Source organism: Poecilia formosa, unplaced genomic scaffold (genome assembly GCF_000485575.1).
Source record: "Poecilia formosa unplaced genomic scaffold, Poecilia_formosa-5.1.2 Scaffold57, whole genome shotgun sequence".
NCBI lineage: Eukaryota > Metazoa > Chordata > Actinopteri > Cyprinodontiformes > Poeciliidae > Poecilia > Poecilia formosa.
The window spans coordinates 567,206-594,773 of NW_006799996.1; the positions used below are offsets into that span (position 1 = coordinate 567,206).

At 37.3% G+C, this 27,568-nt stretch overlaps 3 protein-coding genes across 8 annotated transcripts; 2 read left to right on the plus strand and 1 right to left on the minus strand.

Annotated features, from left to right (window-relative positions):
- The first annotated feature begins 521 nt into the window (after positions 1-521).
- Positions 522-14,405, plus strand: gpkow (G patch domain and KOW motifs). The gene is made up of 11 exons (XM_007553527.2): positions 522-766; positions 896-1,056; positions 1,134-1,279; positions 4,834-4,940; positions 7,906-8,110; positions 8,812-8,944; positions 9,672-9,843; positions 10,592-10,712; positions 11,210-11,279; positions 13,360-13,445; positions 13,538-14,405. Exons 1-11 carry the CDS (start codon positions 537-539, stop codon positions 13,664-13,666), a joined length of 1,560 nt encoding a protein of 519 aa, XP_007553589.1. The 5' UTR covers positions 522-536; the 3' UTR covers positions 13,667-14,405.
- On the minus strand, positions 14,051-20,523 carry pqbp1 (polyglutamine binding protein 1). 4 transcript variants are annotated; one of them, XM_007553533.2, is made up of 7 exons: positions 20,432-20,523; positions 19,108-19,175; positions 18,899-19,010; positions 18,675-18,775; positions 17,588-17,812; positions 17,450-17,507; positions 14,051-15,238 (listed from the first exon to the last, which is right to left on the minus strand). In XM_007553533.2, exons 2-7 carry the CDS (start codon positions 19,172-19,174, stop codon positions 15,088-15,090), a joined length of 714 nt encoding a protein of 237 aa, XP_007553595.1. In that variant the 5' UTR covers position 19,175; positions 20,432-20,523; the 3' UTR covers positions 14,051-15,087. The 4 variants fall into 4 exon arrangements, with proteins under 4 accessions (XP_007553595.1, XP_007553592.1, XP_007553596.1 ...); XM_007553530.2 differs by having other exon boundaries at positions 18,899-19,013; XM_007553534.2 differs by lacking the exon at positions 20,432-20,523 and adding an exon at positions 19,484-19,505.
- On the plus strand, positions 20,521-27,568 carry timm17b (translocase of inner mitochondrial membrane 17 homolog B (yeast)). Of its 3 annotated transcripts, none has more exons than XM_007553528.2 (6): positions 20,521-20,591; positions 24,171-24,270; positions 24,353-24,416; positions 24,793-24,921; positions 25,002-25,112; positions 25,814-27,568. In XM_007553528.2, the coding sequence occupies exons 1-6, from the start codon at positions 20,566-20,568 to the stop codon at positions 25,909-25,911; spliced, it is 528 nt and encodes a 175-aa protein (XP_007553590.1). In that variant the 5' UTR covers positions 20,521-20,565; the 3' UTR covers positions 25,912-27,568. The 3 variants fall into 3 exon arrangements, with proteins under 3 accessions (XP_007553590.1, XP_007553591.1, XP_016527707.1); XM_007553529.2 differs by lacking the exon at positions 20,521-20,591 and adding an exon at positions 22,042-22,168; XM_016672221.1 differs by lacking the exon at positions 20,521-20,591 and adding an exon at positions 22,303-22,400.

A 27,568-nucleotide genomic window follows, 5' to 3' on the forward strand; every position in this document is an offset into this window, starting at 1 on the left:
CAGAACCCTCAAGCTCCCAGGCCTCTGGTAGAGGACCCGAGCTCAGAGGATGAAAGAGACCACCCACGGAGGGTGAGAGGGGAATTTTTTTTTATTTTTTTTTATATATATATATGTGTGTGTGTGTGTGTGTGTGTGTATATAATTTTAAGAGTCCCCTAAAAAGCACCATATAAATTAGATTTCTTATTATGGTTTTTATTGCCAAATGAGAAACGTAAAAATCTTAAGACGACATATTTGTTATAATAATAATGAAAATAAATTATCATTATTACATTATTATTATTGTTGTTGTTGTCATAATACTATTATTATTATTATGATATTATTGTTATATCATAATAATAACTATTTTATCATTATTATTATTATTATTATTATTATTAAGTTACGCTATTGACCTATGACAAAACCTCGACGTACAAGTGGAACAGAATGTAAACACGCCTGTAACTGCAGTGCATTATGGGACATGTGGTGAGTTCAGGCAGGCAGAGATATTTAAATTTAGAGAATGCACTCCAGCTCCCAGAATGCACTGTTTTCGTTCATTTCCTCTACAAACAAAAATGGCGTCGCACGGAGAAGATACGGTTGCTAGCAAAGCTGTTATTTCAGATGAGCAGGCAGAGAGAAAAACAACGGCAGTGTCTTTTGGTTTCACTAAAACTGTTAATAAATTTAAACCGGCCACCGGAGGACCTCCAACTGCTAGGGTTGAAAAAGATTATTTGACCGGAATTGACAGGAATGAATTGCAGAGGTGCGCTCGTTGTGCTAATGCTACTATTAAGCCGACACCGTAACGGTTACGTTTGAAATGGGACGTTACTTGGTAATCTGAGGACATAATTTAACTAAATGATCTTCTCTAACTCGTGTATTCTTGCAGTTCAAAACCAACCGAGAAGCCCAAGGACCTCATCATCCCCCTGATCCAGAAGAACCGCTGGAGCCGAGCGGGGCAGCGCGGGGAAGGGAACGGGAAGCCGGAGGCAGCGGAGCGGGATGGGGATTCTGTGGAGTCTCAGGCTGTGAAAGAGCTGATCGAAGGTGTGGATGGGAGGAAGACATCCTGGTGGACAGTGAATGGGAGCATCAGTCTCCTCATGAGTCTCTTCTGCTTTCAGATTCACGGAGGCAGCTTGAACTGTGGGAGAATGGACCTCAGTCAGAGGGGAGCCTCAACCTCTCCATCCCGCTGCTGATGCAAAACAAAGTGCCAGACGGCTTTGAGGACGGAGACCATGTCAAGGTGGACCTGCGGCCTGAATCTGTGAGTAGGGGAAAGTGGTAAAGGTGACTAGCTGTATACTTCCTTGAACAGGTTAGGATCGGTCTATGTCCTATACAAAACAAAATCATTCTTAGATCTTGAGATTTTAATCTGTTTTGAGCATCTTTCAGAATGAGCTGTTTTAGGGCCTCTTATCACTTTAAATCTAAATAAACTGTTGTTTACACTCGCATGTGAAAATAGCTGTAAACAGATGCTCAGTTAGACAATAGTACGTCTTTGAAAAGCAGAAGTAGAATCTCCTGCACAACCAACAAGAATACAGCAAGTGGCTTCTGATTGATAAGTCAAGAACAAAACACTTAATTTTTCCAGCAGCCATTGTACAGCAGTAACACCAGCTGACCAAACGTGTTGGGGTTGCTAGGTGACAGACAGTAACTGCTGATTTGAGAGATTTTTGAAACGGCTCATTTTCTAGACACCAAAAAAAACCCTAAAATGGCTTAGTGTTTTTCTTTTTAAGCAGTTGTTTTGTTTTTAGAAGCAGATGAGACTCAAATGGAAGCAAAACGTGAATTTTTCATAATAGATCCCATTTAAAATTGATTCTAAAGTTTTTGAAGTAACGGATTAAGGAGAAGTATGGAATATTGTATCATATTGTATTTGTAGTTTCAGTTGTTATTTCCATCCATCCTATGGAAATTTGAGTCTTGAAAAGTTTTAGACATGAACAATTTGTCAGACCCTGATTACATGAACTATGACCCTGATATTCTATTTAAAATTGATCTATTGATGCGGTTGTGTGAATCAATACATGTTTTAATCGGTAATAGCAAAACCAGTTGCTGGTACCAGACAGTTTGAAAGCAGCTTGTTGCTTTTATGCATTTATTGTCAGACTTATAATTATTTTGCTTAAAAATACCAACTTGTAAGATGTTTGGCAATAAGACGAAGAAGAAGAGCATCACTTCAGGGTCTCATGAACAAGAAGGAGCAGCAGCTCCTCCACTCTATCTGCAAGGCTCCGTCCAGACACATTAGCAGGAAGATCACTTCAGCCACTTGTGTTCTGGATCTTGTTCTTTCATTCATGATCCATATTTTATGATCATATGGTGGGTTGAAGCGCTAAATTAAGAGCTTCGCCTTCCCATCTCTGCTGTTTTCTCCTAGCTATGGAGCCGAGCAGCGACTGCTTTCTGCAGACACAGAGCTTGAAATCCTTGCTTGAGTTTCATTTAGGTGTTTTCAAGGTTTGGAAAGTGCTTGATTTCAGTATAAAGTCTTTGAAAGTTCTTGATACTCAAACTGCACAGTTTTGTCCAAAGTGCAATCAAAGGTTTGATTAAAAACTTAAATTTAGAAAACATTATTTACAGTTTAAACAAGATATTTTCACACACCTAATAAAAATACTTTTTTTTCTCCCTGTCTGAAGTTAAATCAGACCAAACACTTGTTTAAGTTAAAATGACCAAAATTATTTCTATTTGCTACATGTCAGAAAACGAAGCAAGAGCATTTTTTTAGTAACTTACTTTATATTGAGATAAAGCATTGAATCTGAGCAAGAAGTTAATTTACCTTAACACAATTTGTTTTGTTTCTGGGTAACAAATATTTATTATTCCTAATTTCTCAATGACTTATTGATCTGTATAAATTGAATTTAAAGGTTGACCTATATTGTATATGGTTTTTTGTTAAATTAGTGTGTAAGCAAGACATTTCAAACCATAAAATATTGTTATATTCTGGTTCATCTTGTCCCTGCTGTAAAATATCAATAATACTATCACAATGCATTATTAATAACAGTAATAAATATTATTAAGGCTGCACCGATTGCAGTTTTCTGGCTGATTGCTGATTACCGATTTTTAAAAAGCCTGATCTATCTATTCCTATTTTGGAAGTTACCAGTTTTTTTCTTTTGTCTGAAATTTTGCTAAATAAAGCGAGAAAGTTGCTGAGTTGGCAGCAGTGGAGTGACTATTCCTAACTGAAAGCTTGCAGCCGTGACCCGGTGGGTCAGTCAAACGTCTCTCACTGCAGAGCAGAAGAGGACAGCGGCTGATTTTTAGATTTTTGCTGAGGTAAATAAGATCTGTGGATAAGATCAGCTTCACATCCAAGTATCAGATGATCACCGAACTCCCAAAATTAAGGAAATTGTCACAGATAAATCGTTCCACCCCTAAATATTATCATGTAATAATGAATTTAAACTGCCTTTTAGTTCATTTTTATAGTTTTTAACCTCAAAGTGCTGGAAAAGTTTGAAATCTTACCTTAATTAAAAATGCATGAAAAGTTCTTAATTTCATTGTGGGACGGATTAAAGTTTCCTCAAACCGTATAAAAATATGATATGAACATCACGATATAATCTCTGATTCAGGCGTTTATTTTAGCATGAAGTTCCTGACAGTACAGAATCTCTCCTGGAGTCGACTGGCAGCTGAAATTTGAGTGTGTGAAAGTGCTGAGTGGCCTGACATGGCTGCATGCGTCGACAGGACAGTACGGCTTCGGTGGCAGACGGGCGTCAGCGTTCTCCCCAGAGACATGAGGGCAGCCAATCACATCCCTCTGTTTGTTTTCATAAGAGGCCTGGCGTGTCCCCTCAGTATGTGCTCAGTCACCTCCCGTCTGAGCGGCCGGACGCCCAAGTCACGGCGGCCCCGGGCCCATTTGGATGTTGCCTCCTGTGTCAGAGGGCGGCTGCCTGCCGGCCAGCCTCGCAGGAAGTCCTCCAGAGGAGACGGAGGGGGGGGGCTGCTCAGATCAGCCTTTTGACTGAAGTCTGAGTGTGACGGCCCCGGGGCCAAACGGCTGAGCAAGGGCCACGGTACAAGCTGCTTCTCTCTCTCAGCTGCTGCTTACACGCTTTGTTTCAGAACTCCAAAGTTTACATAATCTTCCAATTAGGGATGAACCAATCCGCTTTTTTCAGCCCTGATACCAACATCTGAGGTTTAGAGTGGACCAGCGGACCGAGAACCGGACCCAAGTAAAAGTAGCAAAGCTTCAACAACTAACAGTGAACAGAAGCCGTCCAAGAAATTACTCAAGAGTAAAAAGTTCACTGAAGTGCTGAGTAACTGATCACAATGTCAATCATTTAATATTTAAAAATTACAACATCAGATGGACCAAAATATAAAGTTAAGTGGAAAGTTTGGTATCTTAAGGACTAAAATGACAATAATTCATGTAACTAACAAAAAAATAAAATCAGGCAAAAGAATGTTTTCTTTATCAGTTTCTTTCTATAAAAACATTTGAAACTGTAACAGAAACTGCAGGTGTGTCTCTGTGTCTGGTGGGATTTTGTTAAAACTTGTTTGTTTTTCAGTGGGTATAAAATCCAGAAAATATACTCAAGAGTAGAAATACTTCTTAATAAAGTAGTAAAAGTAAAAAGCACAGCGTGGTCAAAATACTCCTAAAGTAGGAGTAAAAGGTTACTCAGGTAGATGTAGCTAGTTGCTACCATTTGTAGTTGGTGTTGAAGCCTTCATGAGGTCGGCGCTGCTTTGTCTGATTAATTCTTCGTTTTTATTTGTGTTTAATTTTAGTCGACGGAGGCGGACTATGAGAGCGTTCCTGTCGAGGCTTATGGACTCGCTATGCTGAAAGGAATGGGCTGGAAGAAAGAAGAGGGAATCGGACGAACATTCAAACAGTAAGATTTACTGTCTCTGTCTTCTGTAACAATAAAAATCTAACACTTTTTAAAAATCTTGTTTGGACATATAGTTTATAACCATAACTGCTGCCGTTCTTGTACAACCATCTGCTCCGTTTTTACTCATTTCTAAATAACATTTATGATGTTTTCTGGACCAATATACTGTATAGGAGGGTTTCCCCCAGTGTATCATAAGCCTGGTGGGTGACCAGGCTTTACTTGTGCCCCCACCAGGCTTAGCAATGCTTATTTATTTAAGTCTTTTTAAAATATTAGATGTTTTTTAGACTTTATAGTTGGTGTCCAGGTATTAATCTTCCAGTCTTTCAGTGACACATAATTATCACGTGATATTTTCAACTTTAAACATTTTTTAACTCAGAAACCCAACAAGTCGCTGGATGAATGACTGACCTGCCATCCAGCCACCGGGCTTAGCAGGTTCTCTGGGGGAAACCTTGTATTATAAATACTCAATATTTATTTTTTAAATGTAAATTATGTACATTTTGAAAACTTGGTGCGCCTCATTTTAAATATTGAGTCCTGTCTGTCTCTTTCTAATAACTACACAGTATTTTCGGTAATTAAAAAAAAAGTATATTGTTGTTTTTAATCTTGTTTTTTTCTATCACTTTAACACTTTTATGTCTGTTGCTGCTGTTTAAAAGGTCTGTTATCCTATTAATTTAAAACTAAATATTTATGAGTGTTTAAAATGACTCCACATCCACTCACCAGTTCATACCAACGTTTTGTTTTTGTAAACCATGTAATTCTGTTTTCTATATAAAAACAAACCATTTTATCTCTTGTGCCTTTTAATCTTTGCATATCAGTTCATTCTTCATTGTAAAGTAACTTCATGAATCTCAGAGAAGTTCTTTATTTTATCTTTTTCCTCTTTCTTTTATTTTGGTTCTAGTCATAAGTAGATTCATAAAGTATGACACCGAATTAAATCAAAAGTTTTCTTTTACACATTTAAAGCACAGCATCATTGTGCAGGTTAATGTTTCCTCCTGCTTTTTACTACCTGCAGCACGTGTGTCAAACTCGAGGCCTGGGGGCCAAATCTGGCCCGCCGTAGCTTTTTATCTGGGCCGATAAACTCCAAACTACATCAATAAATCACTCCAGTTTTTCAACAAATCTGCAAAACGCACAAAAGCAACAGATTCTCGCATTTTTTCTGATTTTTACTGCAATTCTTTCTCAAAGTTGCCTCACTTGACGTCATCTTTTATGGTCTGATTGTTGTCGATACGGAGATTCATAAAAGGTCACATTTAGCATCATACATTAGTGCAAATATCATAAATTTGCCTTACAAATATTTATAAATTAGCACCACAAAATTTAGGATTTTAATTGCAAAAAATACTCAAAAACAACCAGAAAGTCCTGGTTGGACCGGTCAGTGTGGAAAGGTTTTAAGGAACACTGAAACAAACAGCCATTTATTGACATTTTAATGGTTTCATCAATGCATTCTGGCGTAACCGGCCCTTTAAGAACATTCAGGTTTTTGATATAAAATGAGTTTGACCCCCTGACCTGCAGCGAACAGCTGCAGTTTATTGATCTGACAGATTTTTTTTCTTTTTGCTGCAGAGTTTTGCTGTTCAGACTGTATTTTATTTTATTTTATTCATTTATGTTTTCAGTGGTCTTCCAGATGGCAGCACACATTCCACCAAAACCTGCAGAAATTATGTTTTTAACGACCAAATTACTCGCGCTCTGATCACTAATAAACCTCGTTAATGCTGATCTACGAAGAGCCAACATGATGGAAGCATCAGGCGATGAGTTTGTGTGTTTTCTGGTTTTCTGGCTGTAGCAGCAAACGTCGTTCTCTCTGGTCGCGGTTCTGGAGCTGGCAGAGATTCGCTCCACACCCGTCTCTATTTTTATTGCCGCTGCCTCAGGGCTCGACGATCACAGACATCCAGTCGTTTATTTTCTTCTGTTTTGTTTTTTTCCTCTCCTTCCAGTTTCATTTCTGGTTTCTCTAAATCTCCTGAGGATTTTTTTTTCAGGGCATTTAATCAAATCTTTTTGTTTTATTATCTTAATTTTGTTTATTTATAATTAATTGGTGCTTTACATGCATAGGCCTGTCACAATAACTAATTGTACTGCATAATAAATTGTCCCAGAAGTTATTGCAATAAACGATAATATTGTTGCTTCGAGACAATTTTCAGTTAATATTATAGTAATGGCAAAATAATGCAAGAACACAATAAACTCTAAATTCAAATGAACATTTAACACTGGAAATTGAAGACATTTTAAATATGCAAAATAAATAAAACAAATAAAATTATAAAGTCTCTATAAATAAAATTTTCCTTGAAAAAGGAGCCAGTTGAGACCAAATCACCAGATTGAAAACTTTTGTTATCCAGTTTTTGGTAGAAAGAGAGAAAAGAAAAAACAGTTGAGCTCATTTTAATTTATCATGTGATTATTGATATTTTGATTATTGACAGGCATATTTTCAAGTAATATGGCACAATAATACCAGAGCCCAGAATCAAAGATCAATAAACTTTAAAATGTAATGAACATTTAAAAACAAAATAAAAACCCAAAACAACAGAAACAAGAAACAAAATGAATTATTAAGTCTCCATTAACAAAATTATCCTCTGAAAAAAGGGAGACCAAATCACCAGACTGGAGATTTTTATTTTCTAAGTTTTGGTAGTTGTTTAATTTTTCATGTGTTTTTTATTTTTATTTTTTGGCCCAGCTTTACACGTTACACTAACTTCTGCATTTCTCAAAAATCTGCATTTAATTTTATTTTCTTGCAACAGTTTTATCACTCCACAGATCGTTTCTTAATTAAAAAAGTGAAACACAGAAGGAGCGGCGTCTCCCTGCAGCCTGATTTAAATCCTGCACATGTCCAGGTCTCTGTTCATTGATCGAACTCCGTTGCCCACAGAGACGTGAAGCCAATCGAACACCAGCTCCGTCCGAAAGGGCTGGGCCTCGGCGCCGATCGATCGGCCATCAAGGATCTGGAGCCCAGCAAGCGCCAGCGGCCGCCGAAGCCGGGCGAGGAGCAACCCAAGCAGGAGGAGCTGGCCATGGCTCCTGGCGGCTGCGTTCTGGTGGGATCCGGGGCCCACAAGGACCTTTACGGCAAAGTAAACTTTACATGGATTCAGAGGTGCACCTATTGCGGTTTGCTGAGAAATCCTGACCTGCTGGTTCTGATAAAATTCTCTTTTGTTTGAAATGGTGACAAATTAAGAAAGTCGCCAAGTTGGCAAAAGTGGGGTGATGATTGTTAACTGCAAATGTGCAGACATGACCCGGTGGGCCGGTCTGTCAGTCAAACGTCTCTGACAGGAGAGCAGAAGACGACAGCGGCTCATTTCTGGATCTTTGCTGAGGTAGAAAAGATCAGCTTCACATGTAAGCGTCGGCCGATCGCTGATCTCCAAATTGAACCCTTTTAGGCCAAACATGTCAGCAACGATGCAGCCAGATTTGCAGAACCGTAATCCCACCACACCTGGTGTTGTCTGAAAAATCCAACGGTTTCTGAGAGGGGAGACGTTGCGCTTTCCAGCCGATATCGGGTTATTACAGTAATTATCTGAAGGTCACTTTTAACTGCTGGATACTGAAAGTTCCAGTTGTTATGAATAAATGGGTAAACATATTTACTCCCAGGACATTTATAGAACTTTGTACAATCAAAATAAGCAAAAATATCGAGGCAGAGATTTGAAACTCAAAGGGTTAAGGAAATCGGCGCAGATAAATCGGTGCACCCCTGAACGCATCTCTGGCCGTCTAATTCACATGAAAAATGTCTGATGTGTTTTTGTTTCTGTGGCAGATTGAAGGCGTAGACGCAGACAACGCTCGAGTCGTGGTAAAACTCGCCATCGGCGGAAAGACGGTGACACTCAGCCAGTACGGAGTTAAACTGGTCGGGAGGAAAGAGTACGAGAAATACAGCAAAGACCTCAGTGAGTTTCGATGTCAAATTTATTTATGCATCACTTTTAAAAACAGGTTCAAAACCGAAGAGCTACTAAAACAATCAGGCAACAGAATGAAAAGAGAAAATAAGAGTAACAACAAGTAAATAAAATAAAATAAGTAAATAAAATAAAATATCACAACAGAAAAGTTACAGTATGAGGCCTCATTTAAATGCTAATAAAAACAGTGTCACTTGTTTTTTGTTATTTTTATTTTTAAAAAATCTTTAATAAAACGATACTTTTTTCAGGAAATCAAATGTAAAAAAACAAAACAAAGGTAAAACATATAACGGCTTACGGCTAATTTAAAAACTAGAATTAATTTTCCTAGACGGTGAACTCCTCAATGAAAAACACAAAATTATAATTATTTTGTCTTTTTCCTGCACAGCAATAATATTAATGATACAATGATATTTTACGTGATGTTTGCAGTTATTTAACTTTTAGGACTTATTTTCCATTTTTACGTCTGTAAAATGTAAGTTATTCCCGGCAACAAAAGAAAGAATTTCTTTTACAACTTTTACTTTGAAGAAACGTAAATAATAAGAGTTAAAACATTTAATTTCTCCTTGGGATCAATAAAGTCTTTTTGAATCGAATTGTTCTGCTTGTTCTTTAATCACAGCAGGAATAAATTCATCCTGTAGGGCGATGTTATTCTAATTTATTGAGAACTAATGGTTCTGTCCGACCCAACTCACAGGTCGGCTCAGTAGGGCCCACAAAGAGAAGGAGAAAGAGAAGGAGAAGGAGCGACAGAGACTTGAGGAGAAAGAAAAGAGCAGCAGCAGTGACAAAGTCAAACACAAGTCATCTGAAAGGGAGGAAGGCAAAGACGAGAGGAAGAGGAAACACAGAGATTCAAGTCAAGACAGGTACGTTTTCACTTCAAATCACCTCGTTTCCTTAAAGGAGACCAGTTATGATTCCTTCAACAGGCCAGCATGCTACAAAACACGTTCATTACATTTTTTGCATTAAATCATCCTTGGATTTTAGTGGCTTACACTCCAAGGTGAAAATGGCTGCAAACAGATGCAGCCGTACATCTTTGAAAAGCATTAGTAGAGCTGCCTGCACGACCAACAACAATGCAGCAAATGGTTTCTGGGATGGTGAGTCAACAACAAGACACTTGCCATTTCCAGCAGCCATTGTACAGCGCATGGAGCGATAAAACCAGCTGACCAAATGTGCTGGAGCTCAACTTGGGTTGCTAGGTAACAGGCGGCGTTCCGCTGGGGTTGCTAAGTAATGGGAGGAGTTCCGCTGGGGTTGCTAAGTAACAGGCGGAGTTCTGCTGTGGTTGCTAAGTAACGGGAGGAGTTCCGCTGTGGTTGCTAAGTAACGGGAGGAGTTCTGCTGGGGTTGCTAGGTAACAGTGGAACTGCTGAGATCACCTGCTGATTCTGTAGGTTTTTGAAACGTTTCATTTTCCAGAGCCCAAAAATTTCCAACTGACTGCCAAAAATGTCTGTTGGTGTTTTTTAAGGACTTGGGCCGTTTCTAATAGCATTTGAGACCCAAATTAAAAAAACAAAAACATGCCAGATGTCAATTTTGCTCAATAGGTCACCGTTAAATCCTTGACTGGCTGTTTTTTTATGTTTTGTTCCTGTGCAGAGATAAGCCACCGGTGAAAGAAGCGCGGCAGGCTCCAGCTCCTCCCTCCTGGCTCCAGAGGGACCTGAAGGTCCGCTTCATAGACAAGGCGTTTAAAGGCGGCCGCTACTACAACTCAAAGGTAGCGAAGCCTCGGCTGCTTGTCTTTGTGTTTCACTCAAACGTAGCTCAATGCTATGAAGTTGAAGGTCAGGACATGATTATTGACTCTTTGTCACTGGCCTCCCACTTAAGGTTGTCTTTGCTGCTCACAGTGGCAGCTTTGCTAACAAATCCAGACGTAATAAACATTATTTACACAGACTTTAAAGAGGATCAATGTTTTATACCACTAAATATGGTCTTATAGTACTATAACCTTCAACTAGAAGTTTAACTGTATTTACAAAAATCAGCAGAAATCAACAATATTTCTACTTCTGCTGCAAAAACAAAATAACATCTTGATTATCACAGCTTCAGCATGGAAATCTGCCAATTTAAACAACTCACACTGATAATAACGTTGCGTTTTTGCACCATGACTGCTGATGTTTTTGTAGCAGATGGTTTTTAAACCTTTATTTGTTGCTTAGTTCCAGTAAACTCAGGATTGTTTTCGAACTCACTTCCCTGTAGATGCGAGTGGAGGATGTCCTGACGCCGTTTACCTGCGTGTGTCGAACTGAAGAGGGAAGACTGCTAGACGGTGAGTCAGCCGTGAAATCTCTCGCTCATTTTGTGTAAGTTTGTACTCAGGCGTTCCCTGTGGGCAAAATGTGTTTATCTGTTTATGCAGCATCAACATAAAGTTGCTATTACTCAGCCTATTTAGTTTAATTCATTACGGATGTCTCGTGGTTAAAACAGCCTCAGTCTCCAGTTAGACCTCAGTATGAACCATGTTAACCTGTTTTAGGAAGAGTTTTAAAATTTAGTAGTTTTAAATTTGACATGCATAAACAGTTAAAACCTCGTTTCCATTTTCGTAGGTTGTTTCCACTCCTGATAGTCCAGTAGATTCGGTTGGTTTTGGAACCAAAGTTGCAACATTTGTTACATTTTCAGCTGGTGAAGTTTGCTTTCACACTGCACTGAGTCAAATGACCCAAAATAACAACTCTGGTAAAAATTAAGAGCCCCCACTTCACTGAACCCGACTTTGGATATTTGGAGGAATCAATATTCCTCCAAATATTGATTCCTGAACTCTTCGTGAGTTAAAACATTAATATTGTTGTTTCTAAATGAATTTCAACTTGTTTTTTTGTTTTTCTTTTTGCATTATTTGAGGTCTGAAATCGCTGCATCTTTTTCGTTATTTTGACCATTTTTCATTTTCTGCAAATAAATACTAAATTTTTGCTTGGAATTTTGAAGACATGTTGTCAGTAGTTCATAGAATAAAAGAACAAAGTTCATTTTACTCAAACATTTACCTATAAAAGTAAAATCAGAGAAACTGATCGTTTTAAGTGATCTCCTTAGCTGTATTTGAAAAACCTGTTCCCCTCCTCACCTGTGGGGGCGCTGCACTAACCCACCTGAAGGAAATGATACAAAAACCTCTGAAGAACATATGAACCCAACTTCCTTCTTCACAAAATGCAAACAAAAATGGAGTAGCGTCAGATTGTAGCGGGTGTAGTATTCACACCAACCCTGTTGGTCCCCTTTAATCAAACTCCAGTTTGATTATGGTGAAAGTCCAGTTTGTTTGGGACGGTGTGAAAACTTATGGACGAAAAATTTAAAAATCAAAGTACTTTATTGATCCCGAATGGAAATTAAATGTTGTTGTAACTCATATTAATTCAGATTCTTCAGAGTTGTTGCAGATGTCGTTTTCATGCAGCAGTCTGTATTGCAGCGATTCTGAAGAAGCCTCTGACTGAAGACACTGTTTTCCCAAAGGACTCTGATGAAGAAGATGGTCAGATTGTCCATAATTTTCTTAATGTCATGAAGAATCCTTCTTTAAATCATCGTCTCCAGAAGGGAAAGGTGAATTCTGGTCCACCTATTAATTTTGGTTTCTGTTTGTGAACGGCTCCAAAAAGCAGGAAGTGGCCCACAGCCTGGGGATTCTGGGTAAATACAACGTAAACAACCGTGTGACTCTAGCGCTAGCGGGAAAATAACTCTTGGTCTTTTACCAAGAACAAAACAAAAAGTGCTAAAATCTGACGCTACTCCATTTTTATTTACATTTCCTGAAGAAGGAAGTTGCGCTCATTTCTTCTTCAGAGGTTTTTGCATTGTTTCTTTCTGTTCTTGTTGCAGCGCCACCACAGGCGAGGAGGGGAACAGGTTTTTTAAGTAGCTTGGATCATTTGACTTGGTGCCAAATGTAACAAATGTTGGAAGTCTTCCACTCCTTTGATTTAAGCTTACTGTGCTTGTATCATTTTTCTTTTTCTCTTATCGTGAACTAGCGTTAGACAAAGTATTCATACTCTGCACAAGCAAATTAGATCCACACTTTTCAGATTTCTCCTTACACTATGCAATTATTTGTTACTTTTTGTTGGTCTGTCGCATAAAATCCGACACTTACTGAGCTTCTAAATGTAATTTTCTAGCTGTCCTATCTAAATATTTTGTCAGTATGAAGTAAAAAGTGGACATGTTTAGGGAATAATTGAGCAGAAACAATCAGCAGCCTCCAGCCTTCATGAAAAAGCAGCAGAATAATGATCGGGGACCGGATGATCAATCCGCTCCCGACTGCTGCTATGGAAACGGCCGCTCTAAATTACGTTAGCGACTAACCCGTCTCTCTGTGGCAGATGTGAAGCAGAACATGCTGGAAACCATCGTCCCAAAAGGAGAGTACGACGCCGTGATGGTGGTTCTGGGCGAGCACAGAGGACAGGTGAGCAGTGGGTTTCGTTTTTATCCGGTCTGGATGTAATCAATCGATTGATTGATTGCTGCTAATCGCCGGTCCTTTGTTTGTCGGAGCAGGTCGGCCGTATTCTTCAGCGGGATAAGAACAAGTGCAGAGCGATGGTGCAGCTCGACAGATACGAGGAGAAGTTATTCACTCTGGATTATGACTCCATTTGTCACTATGTGGGAGCCTCAGACCACTGATATCAGGCTTTTTGTAATGTTCAGATGTAACTTTAAATCATGCAATGTTTTTTAATAAAAATATATTTAAAAAAATCACATCTAGATTTGTTTGTTCAGATGATGGTATTCCTCTTCAGGAAAAGACAAACGTTTCACAGCAATGTTGAAATTTATTATTATGGCCAGAGACGGTTGTAGGAGCAACAAAAAAGTCAACATTTAATATAAAACATATTTACAACATGGATGCACACATCTAAAAATAAAATGTTTAAGATAACTTTTTCTTTTGCGTTCCCTCGTAATAAACTAGTAAATTGACTTTTGCCTTAACAGAGCCTCTGAATATTCAAATATTCGTCACTCTTTGGTGCAGAAAATCTATTGTCTGTTTTTTCTTGTTTGAGTAATTCAGAGGTTGGACTGCCCATGAAAACGGCCCTTTATTAGCCATTTAGACAACCAAACTAAATGGTTTATCACTTTATTACACTGAAAATAAAAATAGTCCAAATAGTTTGGATGTATTTTCTCTCTCTGTTAATGGAAGGTTTCTGTTTATGTTTGACCTGAATTCTAATGAAAACGATTTAAAATAGACGTATATTAACTCAAAATAGATGTTTATGTACACAGAAAAACTTCATACTGTAGCAGGAAGATTCAGTATCCAAGATGCTGCATAACTGGTACATTGTTGCGAGGGAACGAAAAAATCTTATGTACGACGGAGAGTTGGGGCCAAACTAAAAATTTGAAAATAAAACCACAAGAATGAAGTCATAATAAGAAATGTCATGAGAATACAGTTGAAATAATAGCAATAAAGTTATAGATTTATGCAAATAAAGTCACATTACGACAATATGAACAGGTGAGAAGTTAAATATTTGGTTTGGATGTGATTAACTGCTGCTAATCGCAGGGAATAATTGAGCCAAAATAAGCAGTAATGAAGATATAAATAAAGTAATTAAGTATTACTTTGTTTACTTTATTACAAGAATAACAAAATATTACAAAGATAAACTCATACAAGAATAATCTATATGAGAATAGTCATTTGACTTTATTCTCGTATTATTTAGACTTTTACTATATTTTCGCATTTCAACTTCTGGTAATATTACTTTATTCTCATAAAATTATGACTTTATTTTTGCAATATCCTTAACATAACACTACGACTTCTTGAAATATGACTATTCTCCTATTATTTTGATTTTACTCTTGTAATTTTATTTATTTTTTGTATGGCGCTAATATTCCGTCGTACATTTGCGAGGTAACGCAACAACAAAAAAATCTCCCCATGTCCCTTGGGTGTTTCCGTACTAAAGAGCTAGCAACAGCGCTTGTGTGTTTGCGGCCGTCCATACGGGATCTTTTCCCATCTCTCGTCTTTCCGGACTTTTTTTCCGTCTTCACCGGATCCCGGTTCACTCCTTGGGCGGATGGTTCGCGGCGTTAGCTCGCAGCACCGCCCCGGGACTCGGGTACGGCCGCTGCTGGAACAGCGGCCCGGCGGCCGTCGTGTCTGCGCCCGTCTTTGCTTCGTTGCGTTTGGGGAGGCCGCTTGACCAAGAGCCCCTGTGAAGATTAAAACATTCATTTTAATTAGCAGCTTGATTTCATGCGCTAATCCCACAGCTGAGAGAGGGATTAGTGACTCTCCACATCAAAGCCTCGCTAATAGCGCTGGTTATGATAAATCAGCTCATAAAGAAAGATGATGGAAGTTTCTGGAAACAGAATAATCTGCAGGTTTCAGCAAGTCAAATTTAAGAACTTTAATGCCGCCTTGAATGAAACTTAAAACAAAAAAACAACAACTGTAAATATGGAGGGTGGTTGGTGGAAAGAGTAAATTTAAACCAAAAATCTAACTTTACATTGATCACACATTTTCTGGAAAAACAAAACAAAAAAACAAATGAAATTTCTGAACTGAAATTTTTAGATTAATCTCGCATATTTTCTAGAATTTTTTTTTTAATTATCCTCATAAATTTTCGAGAAGAAACCTTCAGAATATCTGAAACCCCTCTTTTCTTTCTGTGAGGGATCAACCTGAGGCGTTTTGGTTAAGAGCAGCTGTGTCAACCTGTGGGCCGATGGGATCGATGTTGTTACAGAGGTCGCGCCCAGCATGTGAAACCAGAGCATCTGCAGCGCCTGACTCAGAAAACTGCAGCCGCCTGGCTCCCACGGGGTTACCCGTCACGTGACTCGCCGTCTGCTCTGCAGTACCAGCAGGAGTCGAGCGAAGTTTCAACCCAGCATGCATCACGTTGCACTGCAGCTGCAACCCTCCGCAGTTAGTCAGTGTTGCTCTAAAGACTTCCTATTTGATTAACAGTAGTAATCTTAAAAAATATGAAAAATGTAGGCTAGTAAAAGTCAAAACTAGTTGAATTCAATCAAAAGTGAAAGGTAAATTCATTATTTACAAATGGGGCTGGACGATATAAGCGTTTCATACCAGTCGATATCAATAATTATTGATTAGTTTTTATGTTTTAAGTATCTGAAATATTTCCAAACTGATGACTTGACCTTTACTCTTTTATCCACCGTTTTCACTCAAAGCCATTTATTATTTTTAAGCAGTTATGAGGTAAAATGGCAGAACCTTAAACTGCTGCTGTGCCAGTTACTCAGCAGGTCGTTGCTAGGTAACCAAAGAATGAACGAGTTGCTAGGTAACCAAAGAATGAACGAGTTGCTAGGTAACCAAAGAATGAACGAGTTGCTAGGTAACCAAAGAATGAGTGAGTCAGGTGATTCCACCAGCCTTTCTTAGCTAATATACGGTTAACTTCTGGTTTTGATTTAATGCTTTTATTTTGTTAGGACAACTTCCGCTGTATAAACTATAGAAGCTTAAGACAAGTTGTAACAACATTATTAAAATGTATTTTGTTATTAGCAGATCCCTTGATAGAGGCAAAAGGTATGTTTATCTTGTAAATGAGAATATTTCTAATATTTATCTGTTGAAATTGTGAATTTGTTTTATTATAATCAGACACTGAGTTATAGTTTTTGAATTAGAGTTGATATTTTTAGTGCCGATATTTTTATTTTTCTTACACTGTAGAGTTTTCATGCAAACACTTAAGCTTTTATGTACAATATCAGAAATACAATAAAAATGCTAATATGTTATTGTCTAAAATGCAATAATAAGGGATGCATCTGCAGCTAAAAGAAAAGTTTAAACATCAACGTGTGAAAAACTCAGAGATTTCTGCTCGACAAACAATACATCAAATGGCTGATCTGATGATTATTTTTTAAATTACCTAATTAATAATTGGATAATAAGCAGTGCTTAATAGGAGATTTTTTAATGGAATCTGAACCATATCAAGCTAGAACTACGCTTACTTGAGGTGTTCTGGGTAGAACTTATTTGGAGACGAAGAAGCTTTTTTTTTATCTTAAATGCTAAATGTTTGTATTTTTTTGTGCATATTTTGCTTAATTGCTGCTGAGTGTGTCATTTCATGAAATTTTCTCTTTTTACTTTATTTACTACAGTTAATGGTTGAGTTATTTGATGATTATTTACATTTTTGATTTATCAGGATTAATAATTTCAGCCTGTATTAAAACATTTGCATAATGTGTCAATAGTCAGGGAAATTCAAATGAGTATTTTAAACATTTTTTTCTTAAAGCTGGACTCATTTATTTATTTAGAATATTTATATCCTATATTTTACTCACATTTCCTCCATCATAATGAACATTTTAAACAGAGAGGTTTTTTCCTCATGTTTCCTGCTCATACGGTACCTTGGAGCATCAGAATAGGCACTCGGGTCCATTGGGTCCATCTCATCGTCTTTTCTTCCTGTAAAACAAATGAAGCTCTCAACATTTACTACTATTTAAAAAACAGAGGTAAAAAAACGAGACATTTCAGGACATTACCTCTTTTGTTTTTGCCATACGGTGGCATGTCGTCTCTCCTCTGCTTCCTTCTGTCCCTGTCCCGTCCTTCGTCCCGGTCTCTGTCTCTCTCTCTGTCCCGTTCTCGGTCCCTGTCCCTTTCCCGTTCTCGTTCCCGATCTCGGTCGCGGTCTCTGTCCCGATCCCGGTCTCGTTCCTTCTCTGGCTTTTCAAACGGCCTCTCTGCTCTTTCGTCTGTGACATCAGCTAAAAAAAAAAACAGCATAAAACGAGAGGATGTTTACAAAAATAATTCATGAATATTCAAAAACAAACTGCTCATGTGTTAGCTTAACGCAGGGGGGTCCAAACTGTTTGAACTGAGGGCCAAAATCACAAAGCTGAAATTATTCAGGGGCCACAATTTTATTTTTTCCCCATTATTGTGAATTCTCTCGTTTTTTAGATTTACCTTAATGTTTACAGTTATTTAACTTTTTGCACTTTCCATTTTTAAGTCTATGAAATATTTTTAGTTCATTCCCAGGAATAAAGGAAAGAATTTTCTTTTACAACCTTTACTGTATTTAGCCAAATGTAATGGAGGGATGTGCCAAAGTTTGTTTTTGAGTAAAAACATGCTGGATGTTTGTGGTACGACTAATAACACAATAATAATAATAATAATAATAATAATAATAATAATTAATAAAAAGGTTAACTCAAGAAAAATTATTTGTGTTGTCCTTAACATTTTTCCGTTTAAGAAGATACAAACATAGAACATCTCATCCTAAAAAAACTACTGAAAGTGTTGGATGGACAAATTTGAGCTGTTCTTGAATTGCAGTCAGGGGCCACAAAAATTAATCAAAGGGCCACAAATGGCCCCTGGGCCGCACTTTGTACACCCATGGTTTAAAAAACAGTTTCAGTCCAAAGTTTGCAAACATAAATCACATTTCTTGTGAGCTTTACATTATTTATTAATTAGATTTTATTGCTGACTTTCTTTAATCTACAGGTGTTAAAACGATTCATGTTCAGGTGCTTTTTGTAGCAAGTATGTAAACTTCTGACTGCAGTGATATATAGCTAAAGAATAATAACTGAGACTGCTTTATTTTACCCTTCATTTTCTTGGCAGGTTTTGTTATAACTGCAGTCGGGTCATTTGGTGAAAGCCAGGCCACCATATCTGTCTCTACATTCCAGTAGTAAGGAAGACCGCTGTGGATTAAAATGGAAAATAATTTATTTAAGTGATAATTAAAGACTCCAACACAAATCTGTGAGGTAATTTGGTATTTCTGTAAACTCCCAAAGAGTTGAATTTAATTTATGAGTACATACCAGGACGGATCGAACACTTTGTACCAATTTGGAGGAAGGTTCTCTAGTCTGGTGGATTCATAATCCACATTGTTGTCATCGTAATCTTCAGCGATAATCTCCTCATCTGCATCTGCTGGAAATAATCAGAGTATATTTGTTAGAAGAGACAAATTATAAGGCAAAAAGGAAAATAAATAATTATAGCTAAAAGTAAAAACTATGTAAACCTTGATCTGTTGGTTTAACAATCCCTCTTTTGGCCAAGCGGGCCAGAAGTGCCGGAGGAAGAGGCATTCTGCAAAACAGGAATTAGGATTATGTTTGAGCTGAATGAGGGAAACAAGATAAAATAACATTTTACAACATCTGTCAGACAGCATTAATCTAAAACGATAATGCTCAAGAACTGCAGGATTCACAATCAACTACCAGTCATGCACTCCAAACATCTGGATTTGTAGAAAAGCTAAAAGTCTCATTTCCCGTTTCCAAAAACATGGTCAAAGAAGATGCTCTGGTCAAATGTGGCCAAAATGTAACATTTTGGGCTGCATGCAAAAACCAAATCTGTGACTGAAACCTTGTGTTTTACCCTGAACTCACCAATCCTGCAGTAAAACTGAGGTTTTCCACAACAGGCACAGGAAGCTGTGATTGGATGATGGCTGGAGTTAAATTCTGGGCAATCATGAACGAAAGCTTTAAATTTTCTATTATAAAATCCATTTCTGAGTCACAATTATGTACTACTTTATATTAGTACTTCACATAAACAACATTTAAATTTTGTGACAAAATGCTGCTTTTGAAAGGCACTGTAAGACTAAAAAAGGAAAAAAATACATTGAATATGTCGGTGTTGTTGCACCTACTGCACTTGTCCATGCAGTTGGTCGTTTCATAAATTAAAAGAGATTAGATAGTCAGCAAAGATTATTAGGAATGTTACTGAAAATATGCTCTAATATTTAAAAGCTTCTAATCTAGATTGTAAAGTTTTGATTCTGTAGTTACGTTCAAACAAAAACAGGAATATATGAGTACAGGGTTTAAAAGCTAATCTGCGTTTACAGAGATTACAAAGTGAACTGAAAAGCTAACGTGTAAATAATGAGCATTATTTAGGAAATAAATTTATTTATTTCCTAAATAAATTTATTTATTTATTTCAATAAATAAATTACGTTTATTGAAAAGCTAAAGGAACAGTATTGGCTCACATTTTCTGTTTAGGTTGTGACTGTAAATCAGAATAAATCGTTTTAAACTGCTTTCGTGTTTCACAGTGACAGAAACCACTAATGCAACATTTTAAACGTGCTAGCTTTTGGATTATTTATTAAAAGACTAATCATTTAGAGTTATTGTGTGCAACAGTAAGCAAATATATATCAAGAAGGAGAAAGGTGCATGGCCTGGAGGGGATAACGATGTAGCAACAGCTAAAAACACCAAGCAACAAGCACGCTGTCTTTATCTCAGCATACACTAAAATTTAAACACAGCTGCCTTATAAGTAAGATAAATAATTAATAGTAATTTAGTTCTTACCTGTATTAAAAGAATTTGCTAGTTACTTGTCGAGAGAACCGTTGATACCGCCGCTTGTTAGGAAAAAATAAAAAAAGAAAGCCGCCGGCGGCGCACATCGATTACGTCACCGTGTCCGCTTGACGTCAACAAAGATGGAGGAGTATGCCCGTGAGCCTTGGTAAGATTAGTTTATACATTTTTGTCCTTAGCTATTTGCTAAGCATATGAAATGTATGTTACAGGTTCGGCTCTCGCTTCATATTGATTCTGTTGGTGAGACTTTGTTTTGACAGACTTTGTTTTTGTAATACGGATGTAATGTTTGCCCGATAATAAATAAACAGCTGTTGTCCAGCAGCAACTACTCTACACACTCTGTGCTTTTTATTGTAAAATGCAATATTTTATCGGAATGCCATGTTTCTCTGAAATTACAATTGAAGCGATTTTATACCAATAAATCAGTAGAGTGTAGATAAAATTTAATAAAGTCATTGAGATACATTACAGTTTTTTCTCATTGATTTGGTGCATTTCTCCGAGCAAAATTCAAATGTTTATTACTGTTAGTTCATCCACCACAAATAGTCATTTCTGCTCAACATGGTTGCTGTTTGCATCGGTTGCTTCTGTATTACCTGCTTTTTTTTTATAACATTATAATTTGCTTATGTCTATCTGACATAATGACCTTCTATGATCACTGAATCCAATGGATGTTTCTTATGTTCATTGTAAATAAGTTTATACTTTTCTTTTGTACGATACTGTGGACAAATTAGAACTACAAAGTACATATGCAGTAAAATTGTAAAAATAATAATAAAAAATACATTCTCAGTGTCATTTAACTGTAGATTTCAAATGGCTGTGCAAATAGTCTGTTGCTATCTTGAGCATTTTCAGGTAGTGTCACCAAGATATTACTTTTTTGTATTTGAAGGTTACCAACTTGGTTTTGCAATTTGTACATTTTGCAATTGTTTTAAGAAATGCACTATAGCAAGTTAGAAAACTTTAATAATAATAATAATAATAATAATAATAATAATAATAATAATAAACTAAATACACAGTTGTTATTTAAAAGGGTAAAAAAAACCATCCAGCTGTTTTGAATAAAGTCCATTTTTTAACTGATTAGTGTGACTGACTGACTGTAAACCAGAAGTTTTGCCAGGTTCCTTCTGTCAACATATAAATGTAGACAGACATACTCTGAAGCATCTTTGAGGGCCCAAAAAAGCGCTATAAAAATTGTATGTATTATTTCATGACATCATCAGTGACCTTTAAAAAACAGCTGTTGCTGGCCAACAATCAGGGAAGGAAAATAAGGAAATTTCCAAACTATTTCAAGTTGTTAATTTTAAAATAATATTTAAGAAGAAAATATTTAAAGACAGTTGCCATTCTTTTCAGCAGTTGGTGTCCAAGAAAGTTATCACGAAGTTCAGACTGTGCAAAGTTCAGAGGAACTATAAAAATTAAAACTAAAGGTCCATCTGGCACTTTACATGCCTCAGTTTTCAAAATAAATATTGATATTTTAGTCTGGTTAGTTCTGCGTATTTCCGAGCTACTTTCAGAATGAGCTGTTTTAGGGCGTCTTGTCACTTTAAATCCAGACTGCTGCTGGCCACGCCCCCAACTCAACGGTTACACTCGCACTTGAAAATGGCTGAAAACACATGCCCACTTCTAAGGACGCACATCTGTAAAAAGCATTAATATGCCGCAGGTGTTTTCTAAATGGTAAGTCAACAACATAAAACTTGTCTTTTCCAAAAGCTATTGTACAGCGCATGCAGCGGTAAAACCAGCTGCCCAAAAGTGCTGGCGCTCCGCTTGGGTTGCTAGGAAACGGGGCTGGGCTATGCTAGGGTTGCTAGGTAACGGCGCAGTGCCCGTCGATCGGGAGGTTTTGAAACGGAATTTTCCAGATACCCAAAAGACATTAACTTATCGCCATATTGTTAAAGGTTAGGTGGGGTTTTTAGAAGTAGTTAAAATGCGCAAGACAAATATATTTGTAAGTTTTTTAGACCCATCAATGTCGACCATTATCTTCTCTGTATATCAAATATTCTGGAGTTAAATCTAAGACCGTTAGGACAAGCTTTTCCCAATATAGATATGTCCCAAGAATCCCAAAAACACCAGCAATTACAACAGTGTGACAGTAAATGGCTCAATCACAGAAATTGTGTGGCAGGCGGCTGTGCAGAAATAAATCTCTGGAAACCTCAATAAACTGAACAAAAAAGGGGGAAGAATTCCTCCCCAACAACACGAGAGACATAAAGTAAACACAAAACTAATCCTGAGAGTTATTGCTTCTAAATTGGGGCTCCACAAGCTATTTAATTAATTTTTCCCATGGCTGGATTGACAGTAATGAAAATGTCATTTTTTTTTATTTTTTGTTTTTGCAAGCTAGGAAACTGTTTCATAGCTGTGATTAAAAACCATTTGATTTGAAATGCTATTGTCAACTGACACTGAGGATTTATCTGTCTCTAAATGTCCTTCATTAATTTCTGTGTGGCAGTGTTGTGAATGGTTGTTACTGTTACACTGAGCAGAATTGTAAATTTAAAGAGTAAAGTAGGTCAAATGTAAATTAAAGAATGATTCTGGGCTGAAACTTGATGGAACCTAACATAATACTGTAAAGACTCTTTGGAAAACTATATTTATATTTTTAAAATAAATATGATTTTATTTCAAATAGAACATAGGAATGCATGAATAGTAGATTTTTAGGGTGTTTTCACACCTAATAGTCCAGTGGACTCAGTTAGGTTGGGAACAAAAATTGCAACATTTGTTACATTTTCAGCTGGTGCAGTTCACATTCACACTGCACTGTGTCAAACAAACCAAACTCTGAAAAACCAGTTTCCTTCCTCGCCTGTTGTGGCGCTGTGTCAATAACAACTGAAGGAAACGACACAAAAACCTCTGAAGAAGAAATGTAACTGTCTTCTTCACAAAATGATAACAAAAATGGACTAGCGTCAGATTTTAGAGGCTGTGAGATTTCTTTTTTGTCCTTGGTAAAAGTCCACGACCCAGCTAGCATAATACTCACACATTTGTTTTGGTTGTATTTACCCAGAATGCCCTGTGCTACAGTTTGCTTCCTGCAGAATGGAGCAGTTGATTGCCCAGAGTTCACTTCAACCGAACCAAGACCTAGATTTTTAGGCGGACCAGATTTTACTTTTTTGGTCCTCAATAGATTTTGATTATTCATTCGCACTTCCCCAAACAAAATAGATTTTTTATACAAACAAGCTAGTTTAATTAAAGCGAACTAAACGCAGTTGCCTTCCTGCGCTATTTCATTCAATTCAAATCTCGCTTACAGCACAGTCTGGGCTTTCTCCCATTCACTTGGATTCCTCTGGTAGAATTTAATTCGGGCCAATCAGAAAACAGAAGGAGAAGTTGTGAACGATGATGTCAATTTTCTGTGCCATTTTATAATTGTAGACTTCCTATAGTTTTAGCAACGGCAGCGGAGGAAATGAACAAAACCATTCCGTTCAATTGAATTAACATTAACAGCCATCTTGGTCAGACTGGCACTTCTCTCTTTGCAGTCCAGGATGGTTGTTTACAGTGCAGGTAATTTCCAGTAAGCTTCGTAGCGTCAAACTGGTGCAAAACTGGATGTTAATATCCTCTTCTTTGTCTTTGTCTTGTTCCCATTATGACCAGTATCATTCATCTTGATTTTGTTTTCCTGCAGCCCCTGGAGGATAGTGGATGACTGTGGAGGGGCTTTCACCATGGGTGCAATCGGTGGAGGCGTTTTCCAAGCAGTGAAGGGCTTTCGAAATGCTCCGGCTGTAAGTTTAAGAAATACCAACTAAATATCATGGTAGTTTTCTATCTGACTGCTCGTTTAAAGTGATCGTTGTAATATTTCAGGGTGTTGGACACAGACTCAGAGGAAGTGTAAATGCAGTGAGAGTAAGAGCTCCTCAGATTGGAGGTAAGGGACGATTGTTTTGCTAATTTCCTGAACTTTTTAGCAGTTTTCTCTTTTTTTGGATTTGTCGTTCCTGAATTGGGTAGTAACTTGTTACATTTGCTTAACCACATTTACTTGAGTGACTGTTTTGAAAAAAATTACTTTTACACTGTATTTTTAACTTTCACTTGAGTAAAACTATGTTGAAGTAGTGGTACTCTTACTTGAGTGTAATTTCTGGGTACTCTGCCCACCTCTAATCATTTCAGACAGTATTTCATCATTTGAATTACAAGAATGCTACAGACTTTTGTGGCTTAACTTTGTCTATTTTTACTTTTAAATGTATTTTTTGCTTTCACGCAGGCTAGCTGATGCTAACTGGTTTGTGTTCCAGGCAGCTTTGCTGTCTGGGGAGGCCTTTTCTCCACAATCGACTGTGGTTTAGTCCGACTGAGAGGAAAGGAGGATCCGTGGAACTCCATCACAAGTGGCGCCCTGACCGGCGCCATCCTGGCAGCACGCAGTGAGAGAAAACTATGCAGCCGTCGCCTCCCAATGGCCGCCATACTTCATACCACTGAGCGCTGCTGTGTTTTTCTTTAGGTGGTCCGCTAACGATGATGGGCTCTGCAATGATGGGGGGAATCCTGCTGGCGCTCATCGAGGGCTTTGGTATTCTCCTGACTAGATACACAGCACAGCAGTTTCAAAACCGTGAGTTGATTTAGGGAATGATCATCTTATGGTACTAAAGGTGCCATTTTATTAAACTTTCAAAGCTTTATAATCGAGCTAAATCAGAAACCAAATATTTCCTCACCAGAAATACTTGGTTAGAGTGATGAATCAAATTTTTGGTTTTTGAAGACTATTTTTTCACTAATGCGCTCTTTGGGTTTCCAAAGTTCGGAGAGATGTCAGCTCACCAAACGGCGCCATCTTGTTTTGTGTGTTACAAGAATACAGTGGTAATACAAGATTAAAGTCATATGACACTGGAGTCAAAATAATAATTTTACAACAATAAAGTCGTAACATTTGGAGAATGAAGTAGCAGTTTTATGAGACAACACAAAAATTGCAAAAAAAAATTATTATCCAAGCATTTTTTATGTTAAATTTATTTATATAGCCCAATTCTCCTAATAGTAAAACTTTATTCTGGTAAATAATCCACCGTCCAACTCACAGAATGGATGATTGAAATGAAAGTAATTTCCTTCTTTAAAAAAATGGGAGGAAAAAATTGGAAATCGGATCTGATATGAAAAAATTTGAATTTATTTTCAAGCCTTATTCATGGCCTGTTTCTGATCTAATTTATTGTTTATTGAATTCGATTCCAAAATTCAACAAAACAGTAGCAACATTTGAATCTGCCATGTTTGGTTGTTTCTTCTTCTTCTGTTCTCCAGCTTTGCCGTTTACAGAAGACCCCAGTCAGCTCCCTCCGAAGGACGGAGACCCGCAGCAGCAGCAGCAGCAGCAGAGAACTAAGGGATTGTTTCACTAGATACCTTCTGCAGACGCAGTGAGTCCCACCGCAGTGTACGGAGCAACATCACTGCTAAGAGGACTTTGAAAAGTAGATGCACTTTGTTGAAACACCTCAGGGTAAAATGTTGTGATTTAGTGTTTAAGAATGAACTTTGACATGTAAGAATCCTTCAGATAAACATTATGTTGTCTTCTTGAGAACGTTTTGTTTGTTTTGTGTCAATCCAGTAGTCTCTTCTCCTTATGGATTTATTTATGTGACATATGCTAGAAATATTTAATCTTTCTTGAATTACTGAGCGTTCTCCAGCTGATTTTAATACGATCCAGTTTTTAGTACATTTACAGAGCTGACCTATGAGTAAAAAGTATTTTGCAGATTATCTGGAAAAATAAAGTAGCAGCCTTTTTTTATTCAAGCAAATACTGTGAAAGATTTAAATTTACAGCTTTCTGGCTTTTCACCAGGAAGCTTGTTCAATAATATTCAGACAAACTTTACAGGAAATCAGTTTGGAAAATGCCAGAACGTTCTGCTGAGCGATTTATTTCTGCAGCTCATGTTTCCAAAGGTCTGTGCTAAATCTGGAGCGGCCAATCAGTGAGCTCCTCACACAGACTGCTCGCATTTAAACCGGATCCGTTAACATTTACATTAATGAGCCGACGTTAATGGAGAAAAGTATTAATACCTCAACTTTTTCCACTTTCTGTCATGTTGCAAACGTTAATGCACGACTATTCGTTTTGAAAAGTAACTCGAGCTCAGAGAAACTAAAACGATCCTGCATCACATCAAACCAACGCTTCTTTACGACAGCATTAGGGACACGATAAGAAAATACAAAAACTAAAATTATGAGAATAAAGTCACAATATTACGAGAATAATGTCGTTATTACGCAAATAAAGTCTCATAGGATTATAACTTTATTCTCGTATTATTTCAACTTTATTCTTGTATTATTTTGAATTTATTCTGGTAATATTGTGACTTTATTCTCGTAATTTTATTTTTTCATTTTCAATCTTTCCTCACTAAAGCCCTGATACTCTGTCGTATCTCCCAGATTTTTTTTTTACTTGCAAAGAAAATTTAAAGCCATTTATCCTTTTCCTTCTGCTTAACATCTATCCACTGTTGTATGTGTTGCTATCACTTACAATCCTATTCAAATACGTCGACGATTAGGTTTGTAACAAAACAGAAAGGTAAAAAAGTTAAAGGGTATAAATACTTTTAGCGAGATGCTGCATGTGAAAGATTTAAAACAAATCAAGTAATCGTCTTTCTGAACTGAATTAAGCACCAAATTCAGTGTTTTGTGACGTCGCATCTTGTTTGCTCAACAGGTTTTATGATGAAGTCTTGATCTGACTCTGTTTTGTTTTCTGTATGTAAATGTCAGCTATCGATGCTAATGAACGTCTGCTTAAATTATGCCAGCATCATTTCACTCTGCGCAGTGAAACGTCGTGTCGCAATAAGGAAAAATCAATATTGATGTTAGTTAAACGGCCGTTTTATCTGCTGCAATCACCGTCAACCAACCCAGTGATTTTATCTAACGACCAAAACGTTTCACATGTAAACTCTGTATAGAAAGATTGTTTATTTTATCAGAATATATGTATTGTGTAAAAATGTAATAAAGATTTGCGATGTTAAAGGA